Raw genomic sequence first — 21,474 nt, forward strand, 5'->3', positions numbered from 1 at the left:
CCTCCCTCCGGGGCGGTGTTGGGGCGGCGAATGACAGGCGGAGAGCGTTTTAGGAAGTGCTGGAGTGTCCCGGGCAAGAGGAGGGAGCCTCTGCCGGAAACTCTGCGGAGCGACTGCGGCAGGCGGTGAGTGCCTCCTGGCTGAGCGCAGGGGTCCACTGTGGGGGCAGCGGGCTGACAGGTGGTCCCAGCCAGGGGTGCCGGTGGGGGGCCGCGGGACAGGGGGTCTGGAGGGTCTGGCGCTGAGGCTGTTGCTTCCTCCCGACCCGGCTGGAGGGGCAGCAGGACCCGCCACCAGAGTGTCCACTCCAGGCTTGGTGTCCCCGCCCGGCGGGTGGAGGGAACCGGCTGGGGTCCGAGTGGAGCTCGGAACCCCCCCCCAGGCTGTGGCCCCAGGGTCCTGAGGGTGGCGGGTGCCCTGGGCACTGACCTAGCTGCCGGGCAGGTGAAGGACTTGTTGGCCCCTGGGGTCGCGGCCGGTCCCTGGGTGCTGGCGCAGGACCTCCGGACAGGCAGATCAGGGAGGACCGGCTGGTGAAGGAGCGTTGGGGAGCCTGGTGAGGAGGAGGCCCAGGATGTCAGGCAGATTGCCAGCCACGTGTCCGTCTGTTTACTCACTGGAGAGCTATTTCCTGAGCCTCACCCTGTCACCTGTCACCGTCCTCCAGAGAATGAGCTGGGCCGCCTAACTCACCAGCGGGGTCCTGGGCTCTGCAAACCGGCTCTCAGCCCCGTTTTGTGCAATGCCCTCCCCCAGGGCTCGCCTAACTGCAGCCTTGCTCACCGGGGAGGTGGTCCAGCTCGGTGAGGACAACACGGGCTGCAGGTGTCCCCAGGCCCTCTCCCAGGTGCGGGGACAGCTGGACATTTCCTGTCTGCTTGGGAGCCGCCTCTGTGCAGGGGACCTTGTGCCTTGTTCTGGAGTTTCTCTGTGGTGTTCCTTGCTGGGAACAGCCCTAAAGCCCGAAGAGCACGTTTCTAGGGGGGTGTGTTCTGTCCCCTTCAGTCTGAAACTCAAAGAGTCATCTTCCTTGGAGGCAAAATGAGTCCCCGGGAGATCCCAGGATTCACCAGAGCCCCCTGTCCGGGGCCACTGGGATGGGGCTGGGCTCCCGTCTATGCTTCCGTTGGGCTTGAAGAGGCCCCCCTGGGGCGGCATCTGGGAGAGGGAGGACCCCAGCCTCTGTTCCCCTGACAAGGATGCAGGGAAGTGTGTCCCCATCCAGGCTGCCCCACTCCCCGGTGAGGTTCGCCAACACACACTTACAGAATCCTGAGGATGGGGTTACACAACTCCTGATCCACCTGCATTCCAGACACCTGCGTGGGCGCCGGGCAGGGGGTGGCCCATCCGTGCCTGGATGGCACCTCGAGGAATCGTTCCTGGGTGTGTGTGTGTGTGTGTGTGTGTGTGTGTGTGGCACAGCCCAGCCCCTGACCGCCTGGACGCCAGCTGCGTGAATGTCAGCCTCCCGCCCCAGGAGGTCTGGGGTCCCACACTCACTGCTGCAGGGACACCGTTGACACCAAGTGCGAGCTGAGAGAGCTCTGGGAGAGGCCACAAGTGAAGATGGGTGGCAGGGGGGCCAGTCGAGTATGTCAAGGACCCTCTTATGGACGAGGTAGAGGACCCGTCTTTGTTGCTGCCAAGGCAGAATGAGAACCAGCGGTGTTGGCTTTTGGTGTACTAGAGGCATTGTAGACCATGAAGAAATTTTTTCTACACTCTTAGGTTCTGTAACCGAGACCTGCAAACTAAAATAAGGAAAGACGGGGGTGCCTAGCTGGCTCCGTGGGTGGAGCATGCTACTCTTGAATTTAGGGTTGAGCGTTCGAGCCCCATGTTGGGCATAGAGCTCGTCCAAAAAATAAAATAAAATAAAATACAAAATAAAATCAATAAAATGACAAAAGACAGATGGGCAGGAGAAAAGGTTGATTCTGTACGTGTACAGAGGCCTTCACGGAAAAGAAGTAGGTTCACAGAGATAGACTTATGGGCTTACCTGCCACTGCAACAACGGGTGACGCATTTTGGGGGGAGGTGACAAGCCAGAGGAAAAGGGGATTGGCATCATAGGGACAGTCAATTATGAGAATGTAAATGTTTTGGGGAAATGAGTAGGAGGTAAGTGTTCCTTGGTGAGGCTCGTCATACAGACTTTCCTGGAGAGAACATTCCCCCCTTTCCTGGGGCAGGGCACAGAGCAGGAATGGCTTCAGGAAGGGAAGTTTATGCCGCTTCCAGGCAGAGAGGAGAAGGGCAGGGAGTTTTTCTTGTCTCGGCTTTTTCTCAATCTCCTTCAGCTCAAAGTCGTCCTTATGGCAAAGTGGGTTATTTCAGGGAGGCCCGTTCTGAGCCCCCCAGCCCCCTGCTGTACCGGCAGAGCTCCGACAGTGGGAGACTCGGCCAGAGGAAGGGCCACATCCAGACCAGAGGGAACTCGTCCCTCGCAGACGGTGGGTCCGGAACGCCTGCGCGGTGGCTGGCATGCTGCGTGGTCCCTGTGGGCTCGGGTCTCACGCCTCACGTGCTTCTGCTCAGAACCCAGCCCACGACCCAGGGAGAGGACACGAGGGCTGCCACATAGGAATCTGGTGGTGGGGACACAGCTCAGTCCAGGATAGGCTCCTGCTGGGAAACCAGTACATGTCACCTCGGGGCTTGGGGGCATGGCTCTGTCCCCAAGGGTGTCCCCTCTGGGTGGCGGTGGCAGGTCAGGAGGCCGGGTTACAATGGACAGGCACATGTGGACCAGGGGCGAGGTCTTGCCCACTGGCCCGTGGAGCACTGCGGACACGTCCTTGGAACTCCCTTTCCTGTGCGTTAATGACCCGCACCGCCCACCTGCTGATGGTGAGCGGAGATCATGCCCTGCGTGCTGGGCACACCGCTGGCAGACACCGGAAGGCAGTGGCTGGGGCTGCAGGTTAAGGACCCGTGAGACCCCCTAGCATCCCCCAGCCCGGGGCATCTCCCTGGTGCCTGTAAGGGAGTGCGCTGTCTTCCTTGCACCAGAGCCCAGCACCCCAGCACAGGGTGCTCACCTGGGCCCTCAGACGCCTGCAACCGCGGAATGGAAACCGCGCAGGCTCTGCAGGCTGCCGTGTGAGCCCCTTCCCACTGCACGGAGGTGGGTCCCCTCGGTTGACCTCTGCAAAACTTCATTTCTTTCCTCAGGTCGGTCGCACAGGGTGGCCCCCGATGGGCGGACGGGTGAGCACTTCCGGCAGCTTCCAGAGCCTGCCATGCACCACAAACGCAGACTGGATGTCGGCACTGTGCCCCGTGCTGTGGGACGTGCCCCTCCACCAGATCTCCATCCCAGGTGAGGGCCTCCGCGTCCCGGCAGGGAAGCCGCCGCCATGGGATGGGGCTCGGGTGTGGGGAGACCGCATGGAGCACGTACGTGGAGACACACGGTGTAGGCAGGTGCAGTGCATGCCCGCGGCACACACACACGGTACAGGCACAGATGTGTGAACGGACCTGCACACGCAGGCAGACAAGACAGGGAGGCATGCACACGCATCGACACGGTACAGGCACAGATGTGCGTGAATGTGCACACGCATGCACACAAGACAGGCACACACGCACACACATACACAGACATGCCCTGCGTGTTTTCCCTTCTCCTTCTTCTCTAACGCAGCCCAGCAGGCACGTGCAGACCCCAGGGGAGTGTGGCTTCTTGACAGCATAGGGATTCGGGGTCAAGCGTCCCTGCTGCTCTGTCCCTCCGCGTAGCGAACCCGCTGGTTTCTCACGGAAGCCTTCACCACTCCCCACCCGCCGCGCGCTGAGTGTCTCTTGCATTTGGAGCCTGGAGGGTCCCAAGTGGGTCTGACCCACAAAGAGATCACACTGAGCACGTTGGGGACTGTGGGATCCAATGACCTGAGTCAGGCCTGCTGGGTTCCGCCGGGGCCCCTGGGGCTCCGAGGGCAGTGGGACGGTGGCCGCAAGGCTCTGCACGGCCGAGCACACGGGCGTTGCCAGTCTTCCGTGTTCGCGGAAGAGAAGCGTGGTGGATCCCGCCGTGTGTCTCCGCGGCCACGTCCACGCGGTGTCAGGAATTCCTCCCTCAAAAGCGGCGGATTTCTCAGCTGGGTGCATTTTCGCCGTTTTTGACATTTTCCCACAGTTTCGTATGTGCCTTTTCTTCAGGAATTGTACGACTTCTTCTTTCTTTAAAAGATGCATTAATTTGAGAGAACGTGCCAGTGGGGGGTTGGGGAGAGGCAGAGGGAGAGAATCCCGAGCACAGCACAGAGCCCGTTGCGGAGCTCGATCTCAGGATCCCGAGATCATGATCTGAGCCCAAAACGAAGACTGATGCTTAACCGACGGACCGCCCAGGTGCCCCCCAGAATTCTATGACTTCTTAAGGAACAGGCATACGCACTTTATCTGGTTCCTATGAATGGGGCGGAAGAGTCTGCGAATCTCCGACGGCTGCCTCTTGTCCCGTCAGCGGGACTCCCCCCGTGGCCAGAGTCCCTGGCTTGAAGGACTTCACAGATGAGAGAGCGCCTGGGGGTCAGGCGGTGTCCCTGCACAAACCCAGTTGTAGGCACTGGCCGGTGCCCCCGAAATTCATGTCCCCCTGCCACGAGTCTTGGAATGGGGCCTTTTGTGCAAATGGGGTATTTGCAGGCGTGATGAAGGGAGGGTGTGAGATGAGCTCGTCCTGGATCGGGCTGGTACTGAACCCGGTGACGGGGTCCTCATAAGACAGAAGAGGAGACGCAGACACAGAGAAGCTCACCCTAATCCGGCCTCACCAACATGCTGGAGGACAGCCATGTCCCTGCGTGTACTTCCTGGTGACCCGAGTCACTGAGGTCTCCCCTCCCCCCTGCCGGGGGGGGCTGTTTTCCAGGTGGGGGCATGTTTTCTGTGGGTCCCAAGGACTCTGCGTGCAGTCGAGATGCGGTTTGGGGGTAGGTGTCCTGGGGACCAGCAGGGAGTCATTCTGGGAGGTGAGAAGGGCCCAGGGCACAGAGGAGTGCCCGTCCTGGGGGTTCCATCTCCTGGGCGCCCCTCAGAATACATGGCTGTGGGCCAATAGCTCCCAGGCAGATGTGGGGGGGCCACAGCTGTGAGGGGCAGGGGACGGCCCAGTGCCGCTGGGGAGGAGCTCCTGGTCCCAAAGGCACCGAGGTCTGGGTGGCTGTGGGAGTGTCCCCGGGCTTCTTTAACGAAGGACCACAACCTGGGTGGTTCCTTATCACACCCGGCTGTGACCTCACGGTTCTGGGGCCCAGAACTGGGCACGTTCTGACCTCGGAGTGCCTGTGGGGCCAGCTCCTTCCAGAGGCTCCCGGGAGACTCCGTTTCTCTGCTGTATCCGGCTTCACGGGGCCCCTTCCTCCACCTCGAAGCCCACAACGTCCCTTCTGCCCACCGTCCTCTAACTCTGACCCCATCTCCCTGTTATGAGGTCCCTCGAGGCAAGATCGGGCCACCGGGTCATCCAAGAAGATCTCCCGCTCGACACCCAAAACTGGTCTACCAATTGCCTTCTGCCGTGTGGGATGACACGTCCCCCCTCCAGGGGCTTTCGGCGGAACCTCTTGGAGGGTCCCGTTCTGCCCACCGTATGGGCATTTGGACAAACGCGTCTTGGGGATGTGTTTGGGATGTTAGTTAGTCCAGCCTGGGGATATCCCGCCGTTTCTGATCCTGTGTTCCTCATAACTTTTCCACTGGGGATCATGTCCACGTGTCCCAACAGAACCCCGTGCTTTCATCGTGCACGAAAATCTGCCAACATCCAGGGATACCGTGGACGGCACACAGGACACGGGAATCTGGCCCGATTTGCCCTGTTAGCCGCGTGCCGGCTGGACCCGCTGGTCCCCTGATGGGGACGCCTCCTTACAGACCCTGAAGCTGGTCTGATCGCGCCCCTCTGTGAACACGGGACTGCGATCCGTTGTCGCGTGGGTCCCCAACAGCGCGTCTGACCGACTGTGCTGGGTTTCTTTCTTTCCAGAGCTCGTTGCTATATAACACACGTCCATTAGCACCTCGTAGAAAAGTTCCCCTTTCTTACTCTGCTTTACAGAGGTTTCTGGGAAACCTTAAACTTTTTTTGGTGTGGACGCCTCCGGGAGCCAGGAGCACACCCCGGGCTCTGTGGGGAGACAGCCAGCTTTGCACAGGGCTGTCCCCAGGTGATGTCTGGGGTTCCCCACCAGGGAGGTGCCTGGGGTCCCAGCGCTCGTCCTCTGCGTCCATTTCCGATCCTGTGTCTCGTATAAGGACCCCTGCCCCTGGATTGAGGTCCCTTGGTTCTGGACGACCGTCTGCGCACTCTGCAGCCGTCTGGTGGGCGTGCTTCTTGGGCAACGCCCGGTCACGCCTGACGCTGTGTGTTCCCCACGTGCCCTCGGAGCACACAGCCCAGGAGGCCCCGTGCAGTGTCCCCTGGTGTCTGCTTGCAGGAAGCCACGACACCATGACCTACTGCCTGAACAAGAGGTCGCCCATCTCCCAGACCCAGTCCCGGCTGCTGCAGCTCCTGGTCAAGGTCCTGCCCTGCGTCACCCGCCCCATGGTGCTCCGGTGGTCCACCACCCAGGTACGGGTCAGCAGCGGGGTGACCCGCGTCCTCCCGGCAGCGAGGTGCCCTGATCCCTGTGAGTGGGGGGAGTGGAGTGGAAATCGGACCCCGGACCCGTCCAGCAGACACACAACCCGCAGGACCCCCACAGCCCAGTGGTGAAGACCAGGGGGTCTGTAGTTTGGGAGGTGGATGAGGCAGGCCCTCACTGCGGAGGCTGGAGGCTGGCGTCTTCTGCCTCCAGGTGACCTCGAAGAGCCCTCAGTCCTGGGAAACACTCCCGAGCTGTGCGGGTGTCCCGAGGTCTGTTTGGAGATTTGCACACCTGTGAAAAGGACGACACAGAATGGCAATGACCAGTTTCTGTAGGGAATGCCGGGGAAAGGCAGGGAGGGGGTGCGTGCGGGGAAGGGCAGGTACAGGGTGTCCTGTCCCTGAGGTTCTGGGAGAGAATCAGCCTGTCCTCTCAATTTAGGGTTGGTCCATCCTCCCTGTCCAGCTTTTGTCTCCTGGGGTTTCTTCGTGGGGGAGGGGTGCCGAGGAAGGTCAGGGTGACCTGGGGTGTCCTCATGGTGGGGGGACGTGCTGGAGAAGATCAGGGTGACCCAGTCTATCCTCTTGGGGTGCAGGCAGCTGGCTTTGGGGTGGACACCAGCAGACCCTTAGCCAGCAAGCGGGGGAGGGGTGCCGGCCGCGACGGGGGCGCCCGGGTGGGGACAGCAAAGCGGGGCGCCCACCCAGAGATCAGCTCATCCCTCACTTCCACATGGGGCGGGGCTCAGGGGTGTATGTTTTCTGGTTCCAGGCTCTCCCGCTCCAGAGTCCCCTCCTCCCCCAGGCTCTGACCTTTGTGATTGCTGGGCTCTGGGAACTTCAGTCCCAAGGACACCATTAACCCCTCCCGCCTGTGGGTCTGGGTCTGGAATGTGGAGAAACCACATTCCTGACCGGTCCTTCAGGTGCCTCCCCCGTGGAGGTGGAGGCCTTCTCGTGGGCGGGTGAGCCGGTTCACAGCAACCAGGGAGACCCTAGGGTGCCCAGGTCCCTCGGTGCTGGGGGCCACAGTGCCAGGGTCCCTCGGTGACAGGCTTCCTCAGTGCTGGGGCCCCTCAGTGCCGGGATCCCTCGGTGCCGGAGTTCCTCGGTCCTGGGGTCCCTCGGTGCCGGAGTTCCTCGGTCCTGGGGTCCCTCGGTGCCGGGGAACTACTACGGGGTGGTTGTGAGGACGTCTGCGCTGTGCTGTGGGGGGCTGTTGAAAGGGCGGGATCCTTCAGGCAATCCCATGCAGGACACAACCAGCCACGCTGGCACACCGGCAGCAGACATAGGGGGTCAGTGGACCCTGTCATGGTGCGTCCCACGCTGGGAACTGTGCACACAGTGGGTGATTTTGCACAGAATGTCCCATGACCATAGAGCTGAGTACCCTCGGGAAGACAGGACGGGGGCGGGGGCATGATTTAGCTTCAGGGGCACAGACAGGGAGGGGCAAACAGGAGGAGGGCTGCTCCGTGCTCCTCAGGGGCCTCTCTGCCTGGTGGCTGGCCGGTTGTGTCCCTCGACACGCTGGGGGACACGTTGCTGTCCTCTCCAGAGTTTGCTGCTTTCCAAACCTTAGGACAAGGAGCCCCTAGCTACTGCCTAAAAATACAGCTCAAGTGCCTGAAGGGACATTTGGGGGAGACAACGATCGGTTTCCTCAGTTGCCTCCAGCCAGCACGTCCCCCGAGACGGCAGTGGGATCACAAGCCTGGGCACGGCGTCCGGCAGACCCGGGGGTTACCGCGGGAAGACTGGCCCGTCCCCTGGGAGTCGCCGGCACGGCTGAACTCCCCTGCGCAGACTCTGGGCCCCCTGAGAACTCGGGGTCTCTGAGCAAGGCCCCACCCCAAGCAGCCAGGTCCCCACAGGGTGCGCCCCATCTGGCCAGGTCCAGCGTGCACACAGGCCTCTGTGTGGTCTCCCCAACCTCAGTGTCCTGATCTGTCAGCTGGGGGACGAGCAGGAGGAAGGCAAGTTCCCCGCAGGGCCACCCAGGGCGTCAATGTTATTTCCGTGGAAATTTGTGCCTTTTCCCATTATGACATTGCCAGGAAGGGGACAGCCTTTTCTTCCCTTGACCGTCTGTGGACTCCTTCTTGCCTTTCCTGGTGCTGTCGGTGGGGTGCGGGACAACGGCCACTGTAGCAGATACCCCCTGCCACGGTGCATCCTGACCCGCAACCCACCCCGAGTGTCCAGGTGGGGCTCACGGAACCAGCCCAGTGCTACTGAGGCCCACAGAGGCTTCCTTCCTGAGGACAGCCTGGGCAGGGAGGGAAGCAGGACCCTGTGGGATGTCTGGAAGCCAGCCTCCCTCGTGGCTCTCCGTGGCCAATGTCTCCAGGAACGCATGTTCCCAAAGGCAGGGCCCCCGTGGCTTCCCGAGCCCCCGCAGACACCAACACGTACCGATGGGGTATCCAACCGCGGGGCTCACGGCTGGGCTGCTCCAACGCTACTCTGAGCCCGGGACGCAGGCCGTGGGCCGAGGCGGGGACCACGCAGTCCCTGGCAGTGACCACGGCTGTTTGTCCGCAGGTGCTGGGTGTCACGGAGCAGCTAGACGCGGGCGTGCGGTACCTGGACCTGCGGATCGCACACATGCGTGACGGCTCCGAGAAGAACCTGCACTTTGTGCACATGGTGTACACGACGGCGCTGGTGGAGGTGCGGGGGCGCGCGGGGCGTTCGCGACGGCGCTGGTGGAGCGCGGGGGCGCGCGGGGCGTACATGAGGGCGCTGGTGGAGGTATGCGGGCTCGGCGGGGACAGCTCCCGCCGCGGGGTGCACCCGTGACCCCGGCACGCGGGAGAAAGCCGGCCTCCGGGACTCGTGGCCGGGCGCCTTCCTGAGCTTGTGCCCAGACTCTGGGGTCCTCTAGTGCGTCTGGGAGTTTGCCATGTGGGGCCCCGTGTCTGCCCACCTTTGGCTTGCGGTGTCTTCCTTCTCCTCCGGCCGCGACCGAGTCTAAGTAGGACGCCTCACCGTCCGGCGTCACCCCTGCTTGGGGCCGCCCGTTCCCGCGGCAAGCCCTCCAGAGTGAGTGCGGTCAGGAGACACCTCAGGGGACCACGTTCCACGGGCCATTGGCTGGCCTTGGCGGACCCCTGGCACGTGCAGACGTCACACCTCGGTGCCCTCCGAGCGAGCACACAGACATGCAGTCACACACATGCACACGCGTGTGCTTCTGTCCCCGGAGCAATGGGCTGGTGGCCCGACTGTCTGCTGTACGTCTGCGTTCCTGCGGGACCCAGCCCCTTCGTCCCGTGAGCTCTGTCCGGAGAAGCCCCCTGGACCCGCGGGAGTGTCCTCCAGCGCCCCGGCCTCTCTCGGTTCGCTGTGTACCAGCTGCTGTCTCCCCTGCGCAGGACACGCTCACGGAGATCTCTGAGTGGCTGGAGAGCCACCCCCGGGAGGTCGTCATCCTGGCCTGCAGGGACTTCGAGGGCATGACGGACGGCCTGCATGAGTACCTGGTTGCCTGCATCAGGAACATCTTTGGGGACATGCTGTGTCCGCGAGGGGTGAGGAGGGCCCCCGGGGCCGGGAGTGGGAGGGCAGGCTTACCTGCTGGTTCTGCTGTGCGTGATTCTGGGAAGTCTGGTGCGTCCTGAGCCTCTGGTCCTGTGGATGTCCTGAGAGGAGAAAGACCCCGCTCGTCCCGTGCAGAGTGTAGCCTGCCAGAGGCCCCCGCGCTGCCTGGGCACGGGAGGACCACTTCCTTTCCACCTCAGGTCACACTCAGCACTGTTGGTCCCCCAGCACCCCTGGCTCTCAGACGCCCCGGTCCCCCAGCACCCCTGGCTCGGACGCCCCGGTCCCCCAGCACCCCTGGCTCGGACGCCCCGGTCCCCCAGCACCCCGGCTCTCGGACGCCCCGGTCCCCCAGCACCCCGGCTCTCGGACGCCCCGGTCCCCCAGCACCCCTGGCTCTCGGACGCCCCGGTCCCCCAGCACCCCTGGCTCTCGGACGCCCCGGTCCCCCAGCACCCCTGGCTCTCGGACGCCCCGGTCCCCCAGCACCCCTGGCTCTCGGACGCCCCGGTCCCCCACCGTCAGTGTCTCTCAGCGCCATCCCCCCCCAGGAGGTGCCAACACTGAACCAGATGTGGTCACGCGGCCAGCAGGTCATTCTGTCCTATGAGGAGGACAGCGTTGTGAGCCGGCACGCGGAGCTGTGGCCTGGGATCCCCTACTGGTGGGGCGACCAGGTGAAGCCCCAGGAGCTCATCCGCTACCTGGAGCGCATGAAGAGCTGCGGCCGCCCAGGTGAGCACGTCCCGTCCACTCATGGGACCCCGCCCTGCAGCAGGGCACACACTGGCTTGCTTCTGGCTCTCAGGAAAGACGTTTGGAAGCCGTCTCTTTTGTGTGTGTGCATGACAGGGATACGCGCGTGTGGGTGCGCACACACGTATATGTGCGTGTACACGGAGGCAGATATGTGGACAACGGACACACTGCAGGGAGTGTGCTCACGTGTGCACGCCTACACAGAGACGCAGACGTGCATGGCACACGCGTGTGGGTGGTGCAAATGCATGTGGGTGCGCACACGTGCGAATGTGCGTCCGTGCACACGGATCCAGACATGCGCACAACACGGACGCACATGCGGGCGGACACACATGCACGCGCACACGCATGAACACGGATGCGGACACACGTAACACGGATGCACACGCGTACGCAGTGTATGTCTGCAGGTGTACGTGTGCGTGGGTACACGTGTGTGGACTTGTGCCTACAGACGTGCACACGCTTCCTCGTGACGCATGTGCACACGTGTGCTGTCAACACCGAGGTGCGTGCCGTGTCCCCAGGCTGCTGATGGCTGTGCCGTGCAGCTGTGGTCTGCCGTCCTGCACCGCCGTGGGACCGACACGCACCCCGGGCAGCGTGCCATGCTCTCACACAGACGCGCTGTGCACGGTTTAGTGTGCAAGAGCCCGGACAGAGTGGCTGGCGGCTGCTGACCGTCCGTGTAGCGGCTGCTTGCTGGGGGTACGGGCACGGGCGGGGACCCTCCGGCCACCCTGTGTGGTGGGGGCGTGGTTGCTTCATTGGAGGACGAGGCGTGAGGAACGCCCACGACCCGAAGCTCACATCCGGTCTCTCTTGCCTCCCCGGCTGACCTGTCTGTCCGTCTCTCTGACTGCATCCCTGTCCCTGCGTCTTTGTCCGGTTTCCCGTCTCACTTCGGTGTGGTGCGTCCTTTGTACAATGGTTGCGTGGGGTCCCCCTCCCAGAGGTGACAGGGTTCTCCGCGTGGGCCCCTCCTGGGCGGCCGGCGTGGCACGCCAGCCGTGCTGCCAGCAGAGGGCCTCCAGGCGCTCACCCCGCGCACACTCAGTCCACCGTGCCCCATCGGGCGCCGGGTCCAAGGGCGCGCCCTGCCTCCAGCTCAGACAGGGCCGGTGCAGACTCGCGTGCGCATGTGAGCTCCTTCCTGTGGCACTGCCCTCAGGGCCATGTGTTTCCACGGGGGCCCCGTGGTCCGAGGGCTTCGTGGGGCAGCGGCTGCCCAACACGCCGCAGACCAGCCCCGCTCAAGGCTGTGGCAGAGGCGTCTGGGCTTGGTGGCACCCACTGGCCTGAAGGGACCTTTTCTTGATGGTGGAGGCCACGGCTTTACTTGTCCTATCCGTGGTCACGGGTGCGTGGCTGTGCCAGTGGAGACTCTGAGCGTCCCGGCTGTGTTGTTCCGTGTCCTGTTCCACATCCGTGGCCGGTGATGCGATGCGGTCATGGGTCCCGGTCGGCACAGCAGGGAGTGGGTCTGAGTCACCTGCATCGACGGCCGTGTTCAGAGCCGACAGAGCCCTCAGCGCAGACAGACTCGCGGGCGACACGTGTGCCAAGCTGTGCTGCGTGCTCGCCGTAGCCGGCTCCGTGCGCCTTTCCGCGGGAGGCAGCCGGGTTTAGGCCCAGACGCCGCACTGACCGCGGGCTTCCCGGTGTGTCCCGTGGCCCGTTGTTACGGAGCAGACTCCTGCGTGGCGCGCACCGTTGATGCGTGCCGTGGAGAAGGTCCGTGTGGTTGCAGCGGCTGGCAGTGCGGGGGGGGCCACCATTCTAGCCCCAAACCTGACCAAGCCCAGGCTCCCACTTGGCGCTCGTCCCACGGTGTTTGGAAAGCGCTCTGGGTGGAGGTAGCCCGGCCTCGTGGCACACGCGTGTGTGCGGACGGTCCACCCGCACAACGGATATGGATTCTCCACGGAGAGGACACGTGGTGCCGCGGATGGACCACGGACGCCTGGTGGTGGGGGAGGGAAGCCCAGACCCATGGCCGCATCGGGTGTGCGGGGGCACAGAGAACGGGAGCTCGTGGGAACGGGGCCTCCTTGGGGGATGAGAACGTTCCGGAACCAGACAGCGGTGGCTGCACAGCCACGTGAATGGGTCACAGGCTGCCGAGCGTTCTGTTTCCAGTACTGAATGCGGCACCTTGCGAATTTCCCTCCACATTGAAGGAAAGGAGCTGGTGGGGGCAGTGGGGGGCGTCACGCAACCACCGCTGAGAACCATGGTGGTCTTTGCCTCGGGGATGGGGCGCTGAGCTGCAGGGGCCCCCCCAGGCCGACATGAGGGGAACTTGTACAAGGGTCCCTGCCGCAGCCCCCCGTGGGCCTCCCACACTCCCACCTCTCCTGTGGCTCCGAGCCCATACAGGGTTCAGCGCTCACGTGGCTCCCACTGTTCCCACGGCTGAGGGCTCACGTGGCTCTGAGGGCTCTGAGCTGTTACTCCAGCCACCACACAGAGGTTGTGGGGACATGGATGCCTTTGGGGACATTATTCTGTCCACCACGTGGGGGTTGGGAGGTGGACGTCTCTGGCACATGGTTCCGTCCACCACGTGGGTGTCGGGCCGTGGACATCTCTGGGAGGCGCTCCCGTCCACTCTTGGGTGACCGGAGCACCGCACGGACGCTGACACGTGTGTCCTTCTGCCGCTGGAACTCTCCAGCTCTGGGGACGACAAGTGGGAGGGGAAGGGGGTGGTCTGGCGGGCACGAGACAGGCGTCCACGACCCCGTGTACCTCTCTCTCCATCCTGTTTCAGGTGGGCTGTTCGTGGCGGGCATCAACCTGACGGAGAACCTGGCGTATGTCCTCGGGCACCCGACCGAGTCCCTCAGGAAGATGACGCTCCCCAGCCTGCCGTGCCTCCGTGCGTGGGTCCGGGAGCAGTGCCCGGGGCCGGGCGCTCAGTGCACCAACATCATCGCGGGCGACTTCATCGGGGTGGACGCGTTCGTGGGCGACGTCGTAAGACTCAACGAGAAGCTGCTTCGATGCTGACCCCTTCTGCAGCTCCTGTGGAGTGCGGGCGGACCTGGGGCGGGCTCCCCGTCTCCCCTGACGTCAGGGCGTGCCCAGGGTTGTCCCCTGACCTTGCAGGTCTTCGGCGTTCCTGGGCGGATTCACGGGACACGCTCACGGTCCACGGTGCTGTGGGCTCGCAACAGAGATGACGGACGACCCGGAACCCGGGGTCTGCTCCTCGAGGTTCGGCCCACACGGGGCCGTGGCCGCTATGGGGCGTCCCTTCCCCTGGGGCCTCGAGGGCAGCAGGAGGACGTCCTCATGGCTTCCAGCAGCCGCGTGAAGCCTCGTCACTCCGTGTCTGTGGGGTAGGACTGGGCGCGCCGGAATCCCAGTGAGAAAACCACGGAAACAGGGAAAACCTCTTCATTCTGATGGCATCAGGGCCTGTGTGTTTCCCGAGGACCGTGGGTCCCTGGGGGCTGGTTTCACTTTGGCTTCGGTGACGGTAACGTCAGGCCCGTGAGGGCCGTCCAAAGGCGAGGGCTGTTGTGCACACTCCCTCCCCCTTCCCGAGGCCTCCGGTAGCGCCGTCTTCCTGGCGGGACGGGGACACGGGTGTGACCGGCAGCTGTGCCCACGCCGGGGGCTGCCGCGGCGTCCTCGTCCGCACAACCGGCCCCGGCGCGGCCAGTCTGTGCTGCTCCGATCTGCTGCCCGCGGCCCCAGAACCCCTCGCACTGCCGGTGCCTCAGCCCCGCTGGGAGGCTGCCCTCAGACGTCCCCGAAGTTCAGCTTCCTGGTCCCGGCTCTGGCTTCGGCTCCTGCCACTGTTCCCGTCTCCCACTGCCACGCTGGGCATTTGTCACCGTCCCTGTGTCCCCTTCCGTGGTTTCTCAAGGTCCGTCTGTCTCCGCCACGCTCCCGGCGACGAGGACGTTCCGTGTTGTCTCGTTTCTCTGTCCCGAGGCTCTGCGTTGGGGGCCTCGCGGACGGTGGTGAGACGGCCCCGTCCGGGCTAGCGGATTCCCGCACACAAGCGGCGGCCGCGGGAGCACGTGTCTTCCACGGGACAGAAGCGCCCCATCCGTCGCTCACGGGTCGCACGCACGGGGGTGGGGGGCGCCCGGAGCTCACAGGCTGAACCGACTCGCCGGCTCCTCGGACGCAGGACGGGCTTTATTCGAGCAAAATCCCAATAAAGCGAGTCAGATGAGTCGCCTGCTTTCCGTGCCCGTGACGTTTACGCGGCCGCCTGTGAAGCGTGCGATCCGCGATCCCTGCGAGACGTGTCTGCGTGCCTCCTTCAAACACTCGTTACTGGTTACAAACGCCAGGCGCCGCCTGAGCTGTCGGGGAGCCGCACCGCCGACCACAGGCCACGAATACCGTCACGACAGGGTCAGCAACACTGCCAGACCCCAGACGGGGACGCGGGGACGGGAGGTGAGCGGACGCCGCTGGGAAGACGGCGCCACAGCCCTGGGCCAGCTTCTGTTCGGGGGACGCTCTGGCTCTGGGGGCTGCCACTGTTGTTCACGCTGGACAGCCGGCCCCGTGCGCTCTCCCGTCTTCCTTCCCCACGGAAACCCCAGGGCCTTGTGCGGGTGCCTGGGTTTTCCCTGCGAGCCCAGGGGGCACGCCTTGTTCTCTTGGGAATCGCGGTTGGCCTCTGTGAGCAAAAACCCTGGGGTCCGGGTGGGACCCACCCCCTCCCCCTCCCCCTCCCCCTCCCCTCCATGGGCGGTCAGGCCGGTGCTAGAGGCTTCGCTGTTTCCCGGGACCCAGGGCTCGAACTCCATGACCCCAAATGTTACAGAAGTCCGTCCTTCGCACGTGAGGTCTGGGAAGCTGGCGGTTTCACATTCTCAAACGGTGAATTCCAGTCATCCTTTCTGATTTCTCTCCCTACAAACGGGGGCTCCGGGAGCTCCTGGAGTATCGTCTTCTGGAACGTTCCTCCTACAACGGAAGAGCCCAAGGCATTCTGTCTTCTTAGGATACCGTCCTCGACAATGACCCTTTAATCCGGGTGGGAGTGTGTTCTCTTGAGGGTAAAATCAGGCCTTTTCCAGATCTGCGCCTACACTTGGTGAGTGGACGCCGTGATTTTCGGGCCATGTCGGGAATCCAGAAGACCCTCGGGGAGCCCTGCTGGGTGCCCCTGACTCCACGGGGCTGGACAGAGCTCTGTGCTCTGGGGATCCCCCAAAGGGAGCCTCACACCGTGTCTCTGTTCTCCCCCAAAACCTGTGTCCCTCCCTCCCAGGCCCCTGAAAGCCCCCCGACCCTCCCTCCCAGAACCTGGAAGCCCCCCGACCCTCCCAGGCCCCTGAATGCCCTCCAATACTCCCTCCCAGGCCCGTGAAGCCCCGACTGTCCTAGGCGCCTCCAAAGCTCCCACCCTCTGCTGCACGCCCCCTGGAGCCCCTCGTCACGCCCCCTTCACTAAGCATCCACAGCGGACGTCAGGACCCTGCAGTCTCCAGGCCTTGGGGTGGGGACAGCAGGCGGGGGCGGGTGAGCCAGGAGAGTGAGGGACAGAGGCCTGACCCCACGTGCTCCCTTCCTTCCGTCCCCTGCACAAGGAGGGACTGGGATGGGGTGGCCAGAGCCCAGAGGGGGGCCTGCAGGCACGTGGGTGCCCCCGACACAGTACCCGGGCAGAGCGCATGGCCGAGGGGGTTCGGGGCAGAGTGGGGCACATTCCTGGGGGCACTGGACTGGGCTGCACCCTGGGAGCTGGGGTGGCCCATGCAGGAGCTTCGCTGCCCCACAAGGTCTCTTCGGAGACCCCATAGCACCCAACCCCCAGGGGCTGAGCCGAGGGAGGCAGAAAGCGGGACGGTCCCGACTGGTCAGCCGTCCGAGGGAAGCAGCTGTCCTGATGCCCCAAGCACACCTGGGTTGTCCTGCAGTCCAGCCCGGCCACGGGGCCGGCCAGGACCATGCCGCTGGGGGACCCCGTGCTCCCCTCATCAGCTCAGCGGCCCCGACGATGCCGTGTAGGACCCTCACACCACCCTGTCCACTGTGCGGCCCCGACCACACCACGGGACCTCGTCTCAGCCGCACTCAGCCCTCGGGGCCCCCACGGGAAGGACGGGAGAGGCCGTCCGAGCACACAGCCAGAGCGCAGGGCGCTGGTGTCAGGTGCCGCCCGTCCGCACCGCAGGACCCCGCACGTGCGAGCGTCCCGGAGCCGCTGACAGACGACCACCTGTGCTGGCTTCAGAGCAGACACGTGTATTCTCCAAACGGGTCCGCGAGCCAGCACGCGGACGTGGGTCTCACGGGGCCCGCGTCAGGGGCTGGGGCCTCCGGGTGGGAACCCGGCCTCCACGCGCCCCGTGCTCCCTGCTGTCCCCGACGGCCGGCGTCCCCTCGGTCGTCCACGCCAGCGCTGCGGCGACCTGCGTCCCCAAGCTGTCTTCTCGCCTCACGCCTGAGTGAGGAGAACGCTCCCCCGTCCGTAGGAAAGCCCCCTCCCCCGCAGACCCCCAGGCAGGCTACAGGTGTTTTCTCCTTGATCCCCGAGTTTTGAAATCTGAGTCACTCCCAGAACACCGCTGTAAGGGTCAAGACACATCGAAGGCGGAAACCAAGCGAGGCACCGTCCCGGGCGGCAACAGGGTGTCCGCTCACGTCGCCGTTCCCTCCGGAGAACGGGGAACGGCACCGGGCTCGGGCCCCCCTGCGATGTCTGCAGACGTCTCTAAGAGTGGAGGGACCGGCATCCTGTCCTGTGTCCCGGGACCTCTGGTGAAGACAGCCCCGGTCCCTGACAGGCCGTGGGAAAGGCGTGATCCCTCCAGCCTCGGCCCGTCCCAGCCGGCTGTGGGCGAGCGCGGAGCACCCCCGTTTCCTGCTGATTCAAGGATGCACCGTGTTTTCCCACGACCCGTGCTGAGAGGCTTCCGGGCTGCCGGGAGACCGTCAGGACGTCCAGGGTGCTACGCGGGGAACAGCGAGGCCCGGCTGCTGAGTCTGCGATACGCAGCAGACGGGGAAGCCGCCACCGGCCCCCTCTCGGCCGCCACGGGCAGGACGTCCTCCTGCAGGGTGGCCCACGCGTGGAAGCAAGAGAGAGGCCGTCCCGCGGCCGGAACCTGCGGGAGGCTCGTCCACTCTCACCAGGCGCACGTGGTCCGGCAGCCACAGAGCCGCTCAGTCACCGGCAAGCCGACCTCTGACTTCCAGCCGCCGGCCCTTCCCCCCTGAGCGGCCGTGGAGGGGCGGGCGGAGGCCCCGAGATGGCCGCAGACACGATGTCCATTCACTCGGGGTAGAGCTTCCTGAACTTGCCGTAGGCGGACTGGCTGATGATGACAGTGACGTCGGCCACCCCGGCCTCGGGAATCACGTGCACGTCCTGCACGGTGGCCTCCCGGTGCAGCCAGCTGTGGGTGTGTGCGAGGGTAGCGCCGCGTCAGGACCTGTGCGCGGAAGGTGCTCCGCCCAGAGCTCCGTCCCAGGGCCGCCCACGCCTTGTCGCCACCGCCCGAGGCCTGCCAACGGCCTGCCCACCAACAGCTGGCCGGCCCCGCTCGACATCGGAAACCACACGGCTCCTCTGCATGCCGGTGCCGGGCCGGCTCCGTGGCCTTTCCCACACCTGCACCCCCTGCACGGCCACGGCCCTCTCCCCCGCCAGGCCAGCCCCACGCACCTCAGCTGTGCCCCCGCCAGCCGGACCCGCAGGGTGAGGACCTGTCTCCCCGTGGCTCTCAGGACGGCGTCCTCCAGCCGCGCCTTCAGCTCTGGGAGCCCGTGCCCCAGGAGGGCGGACACGGCCACAGCCTGGGGTTCCGCCGGGCTGTACCTGGACAGGGGCAGCCCCAGACTCGGCTCCGCCTCGGAGAGATGGAGCGAGGACCCCCCAGGGACCCCGGCCCCCGGAGCTCCCACTGGGACCACCTCCGTGTGCGTCAGGATGTCGGATGGGAAGACAACGGAAACCACGATAAGGATGCAGAGAGATATGGGGGCCACGCGGACGAGGGGACTCAGAAGACCCCAAACGGCCGGTCTGCTGGCCTGTGACTGCTTGCGTGCGAAAGCCCTTCCCGGCAGGCAGGTGGGAGAAGGGTGCTCCGACCCCCTTGTCTCCCTGAGAGCAGGGGGGACGCGCCCCGGGAGGACAAAAGCGGCCTGATATTGTCAGTTCCCCGTCACACAGGTGCCCCGCCGGCACCCTCCAGGCACGAGGCTCCGGGGTCGTGGGGCCGTGGGGCCGTGGGCGGGCGGGGGTGCACTCACCCGGGCAGCAGGTCCGTCTTGTTATGAACCTCCAGCATGGAGTCCAGGAGGGGGTCGGGCAGGCGCAGGCTCTGCAGGCCGGACAGGACGCTGGCTTTCTGCAGCTCCCTGTCAGGGTGGGTCACGTCCCTCACGTGGACGATCAGATCCTGAGGAGCAGACGAGCCACGCGGTGGGGACAGGGTCCCCCCGGACAGGCCGCGCCCCCGCACCCGGCCCAGGGCCTGGGCGTCTCCCGCGTCTCCAACCCCACAGGGTCCCGCCGTCCACCTGCAGGCTCCCGGGGAAACCTGCAGACTCTCGCTTACTTTGAACCCCCAGGAACCCTTTCTGCCTGATTTTAAATGGTGTGCAGGCAGGGACCCAACACGTTACCGGGAAAACGCCCAACGGGGAAGAGTAAGAATTGCTCGTAATTCTGCCCCCGGAAGCAGAGGGAGCGCTTCCGTTCTGCAACGTTTGCTCCCAGGTCTTCGAGGCACTTAAAATTCAGAAGATCAGCACTTTGTTCCCGAAGCGTTTGGTTTTGGAACGGCAAACAGGGAGGCAGTAACCGCCGCCGCCGTTCCCGGGAGCACAGGCCACGATCAAGGGGTGACTCCGGTGTGCTCCTGTCTTTTCGGAGTCACGCATCTCTTCCTTTCTGTCCTGGGACGCCGGGCAGGACGTGTGTCCCGTCCGTCACCCCTCCTGGCTCCTCTGAACCCTGACCACGTTCAGCACGTGTGGGCACTTTGTGGGACGCCCTTCCGTTGGCGTGTGCTGTTTCCTCGTGCTGACGCTAGGTCGGGGTTTTGGCGGACGCCCCAACAGCACATGCCGTTGCGTCCCATCACCCCACAGCCGCACACGACGCGGACCCCAGGGCCAAGGGGCAGGAGTCCCAGGTCTCCCTGCAGAGGGGCTCCACCTCCTTCCGGAATCCGTCTTGGAAGGTCACTAGCAAGGCCTCGCGGTCAGGGGGAGTGAGGTGCCATTTCCGGATGGGGGAGGGACGGGAGTCCTCGGGTTGTCACAGGCGAGACCTGGGCTCTGGGCTGTGCTGTGTATGAGGGTAACCCAGGCCCTAGCGCTGCAACAGGTATGACGGAATCTGGTCGCCGTGTCGTGTCGTGAGTGCGAGGACCCGGCCCCCAGGGCTGTGATGCAAGCGATGGGACCTGATCCCTGCGCTGCATCGTGTGTGACGGGCCCCGGGCCACAGGGCTGTGTCACGTGTGAGGAGACCCAGCCTCTGGGCTGTAACCCTAACCCTCAGACTGTCGTGTGTGAGGGGACCCGGTCTCAGGGTTGTGTCATGAAGGAGACGACCCCAGCCCTGGGTTGTGCTGCGTCCGCGAGGCTCTGGACCCCTTGTTGTATCACGCGTGAGGGAATCTGGAGCCTGGCTGGTGTCACGTGTGAGGGGACCCGGTCTCCAGGGTTATGTGTGAGGGGTCCAGTCCCCAGGGTTGTGTTGTGTGTGACGGAACCTGGCCTCAGGTAATGCTGGTGTTTCAGGGCATTCGGCCCCTGGGATCATCCCACACTCACCGAATGAGCCACGTCTTCCAGGGTGGCGGAGAAGGACTCGATGAGGCTGTGTGGCAGCTGGGAGAGGAAGCCGATGGTGTCCATGTAAATGACGGCCATGCGGGAGGGCAGCCGCCCAGCATGAGCGGTGACGTCCAGGGTTGCAAACAGCTGATCCCGGGGCTGGACAGCGTCGTCGCCTGTCAGGGCCTTAATCAGCGTGGTTTTTCCTGGAAGGTGGGCCACGGCAGACACATGCATGACGGGCCCCTCGCACGGGCCCCACTGTCCACTGCTGTCCCTCGGCGGCTCCAAGTCTGACCCACGTGCCCCTGGCCTGTGGTGGCCGCCGTTTGTGAGGTCTCTGACCTCCCAGGTCTCGTCTCTGCAGGACCCTTGGGGTGCCTTGAGGTGGAGACGATGCTGCTCCCCGTTGTGCACGGGGGTCAGGAGGTCCAGGCTTGGGGCATGAGAGGCACCCACAGGATGGCGCCGGGGCCGCCAGGGTGGGGATGTGTGAGTGGGAGAGGGGTGCGTGGGCGCCCGGCAGATGAGGGTCCTGGTGTAGACGCGAGAGTCCTATCTGTACGTGAGGGATACAGGACTGGTGTTCACACAGACCAGGCGGGTCCCCGTGTGCCTGAGACGCAGGGTATCGGCATACAGAAGAGCGACGGCAGACACGAGGGGGATGGACTAGGAACGCGTCAGAGGGTGGTGTCTGTGTAGACGGGATGACGGCGGACACGAGGGGGATGGACTAGGAACGCGTCAGAGGGTGTCTGTGTAGACGGGATGACGGCGGACACGAGGGG

General features: G+C 64.6%; 2 protein-coding genes across 6 annotated transcripts in view; one reads left to right on the forward strand and one right to left on the reverse strand.

The window, feature by feature from the left end:
• On the forward strand, positions 1-15,101 carry LOC123934821 (PI-PLC X domain-containing protein 1-like). 4 transcript variants are annotated; one of them, XM_045994939.1, is made up of 8 exons: positions 1-125; positions 3,181-3,328; positions 6,453-6,589; positions 9,152-9,280; positions 9,985-10,140; positions 10,702-10,885; positions 13,686-13,891; positions 14,024-15,101. In XM_045994939.1, the coding sequence occupies exons 2-8, from the start codon at positions 3,205-3,207 to the stop codon at positions 14,258-14,260; spliced, it is 1,173 nt and encodes a 390-aa protein (XP_045850895.1). In that variant the 5' UTR covers positions 1-125; positions 3,181-3,204; the 3' UTR covers positions 14,261-15,101. The 4 variants fall into 4 exon arrangements, with proteins under 4 accessions (XP_045850895.1, XP_045850892.1, XP_045850894.1 ...); XM_045994936.1 differs by lacking the exon at positions 1-125 and adding an exon at positions 1,917-2,459; XM_045994938.1 differs by lacking the exon at positions 1-125 and having other exon boundaries at positions 1,917-3,328.
• Positions 6,624-21,474, reverse strand: part of LOC123934820 (putative GTP-binding protein 6) — a 22,590-nt gene continuing 7,739 nt past the window's right edge. Inside the window, exons 7-10 of one of the 2 annotated variants that reach the window (XM_045994933.1) lie at positions 20,681-20,889; positions 19,148-19,296; positions 18,558-18,710; positions 17,115-18,288 (exon numbers count right to left, since the gene is read on the reverse strand). In XM_045994933.1, the coding sequence (XP_045850889.1) occupies positions 18,165-18,288; positions 18,558-18,710; positions 19,148-19,296; positions 20,681-20,889 (635 nt within the window). In that variant the 3' untranslated portion in view covers positions 17,115-18,164. Of the gene's footprint in view, positions 6,897-17,114; positions 18,289-18,557; positions 18,711-19,147; positions 19,297-20,680; positions 20,890-21,474 lie in introns of those variants that run through there. The other variant, XM_045994934.1, reaches the window with a different exon arrangement.

The sequence above is a fragment of the Meles meles genome, chromosome X (genome assembly GCF_922984935.1).
Source record: "Meles meles chromosome X, mMelMel3.1 paternal haplotype, whole genome shotgun sequence".
Classification (NCBI taxonomy): Eukaryota; Metazoa; Chordata; class Mammalia; order Carnivora; family Mustelidae; genus Meles; species Meles meles.

Bases quoted from the DNA above. Each gene is read 5' to 3' on its own strand.
- LOC123934821 (XM_045994936.1), top strand. From the start codon at position 2,235: ATGCCGCTTCCAGGCAGAGAGGAGAAGGGCAGGGAGTTTTTCTTGTCT. The intron at 10,141-10,701 runs GTGAGGAGGGCC...ATCCCCCCCCAG, and splicing joins ACATGCTGTGTCCGCGAGGG to GAGGTGCCAACACTGAACCA. The intron at 13,892-14,023 runs GTAAGACTCAAC...CTGACCTTGCAG, and splicing joins ACGCGTTCGTGGGCGACGTC to GTCTTCGGCGTTCCTGGGCG.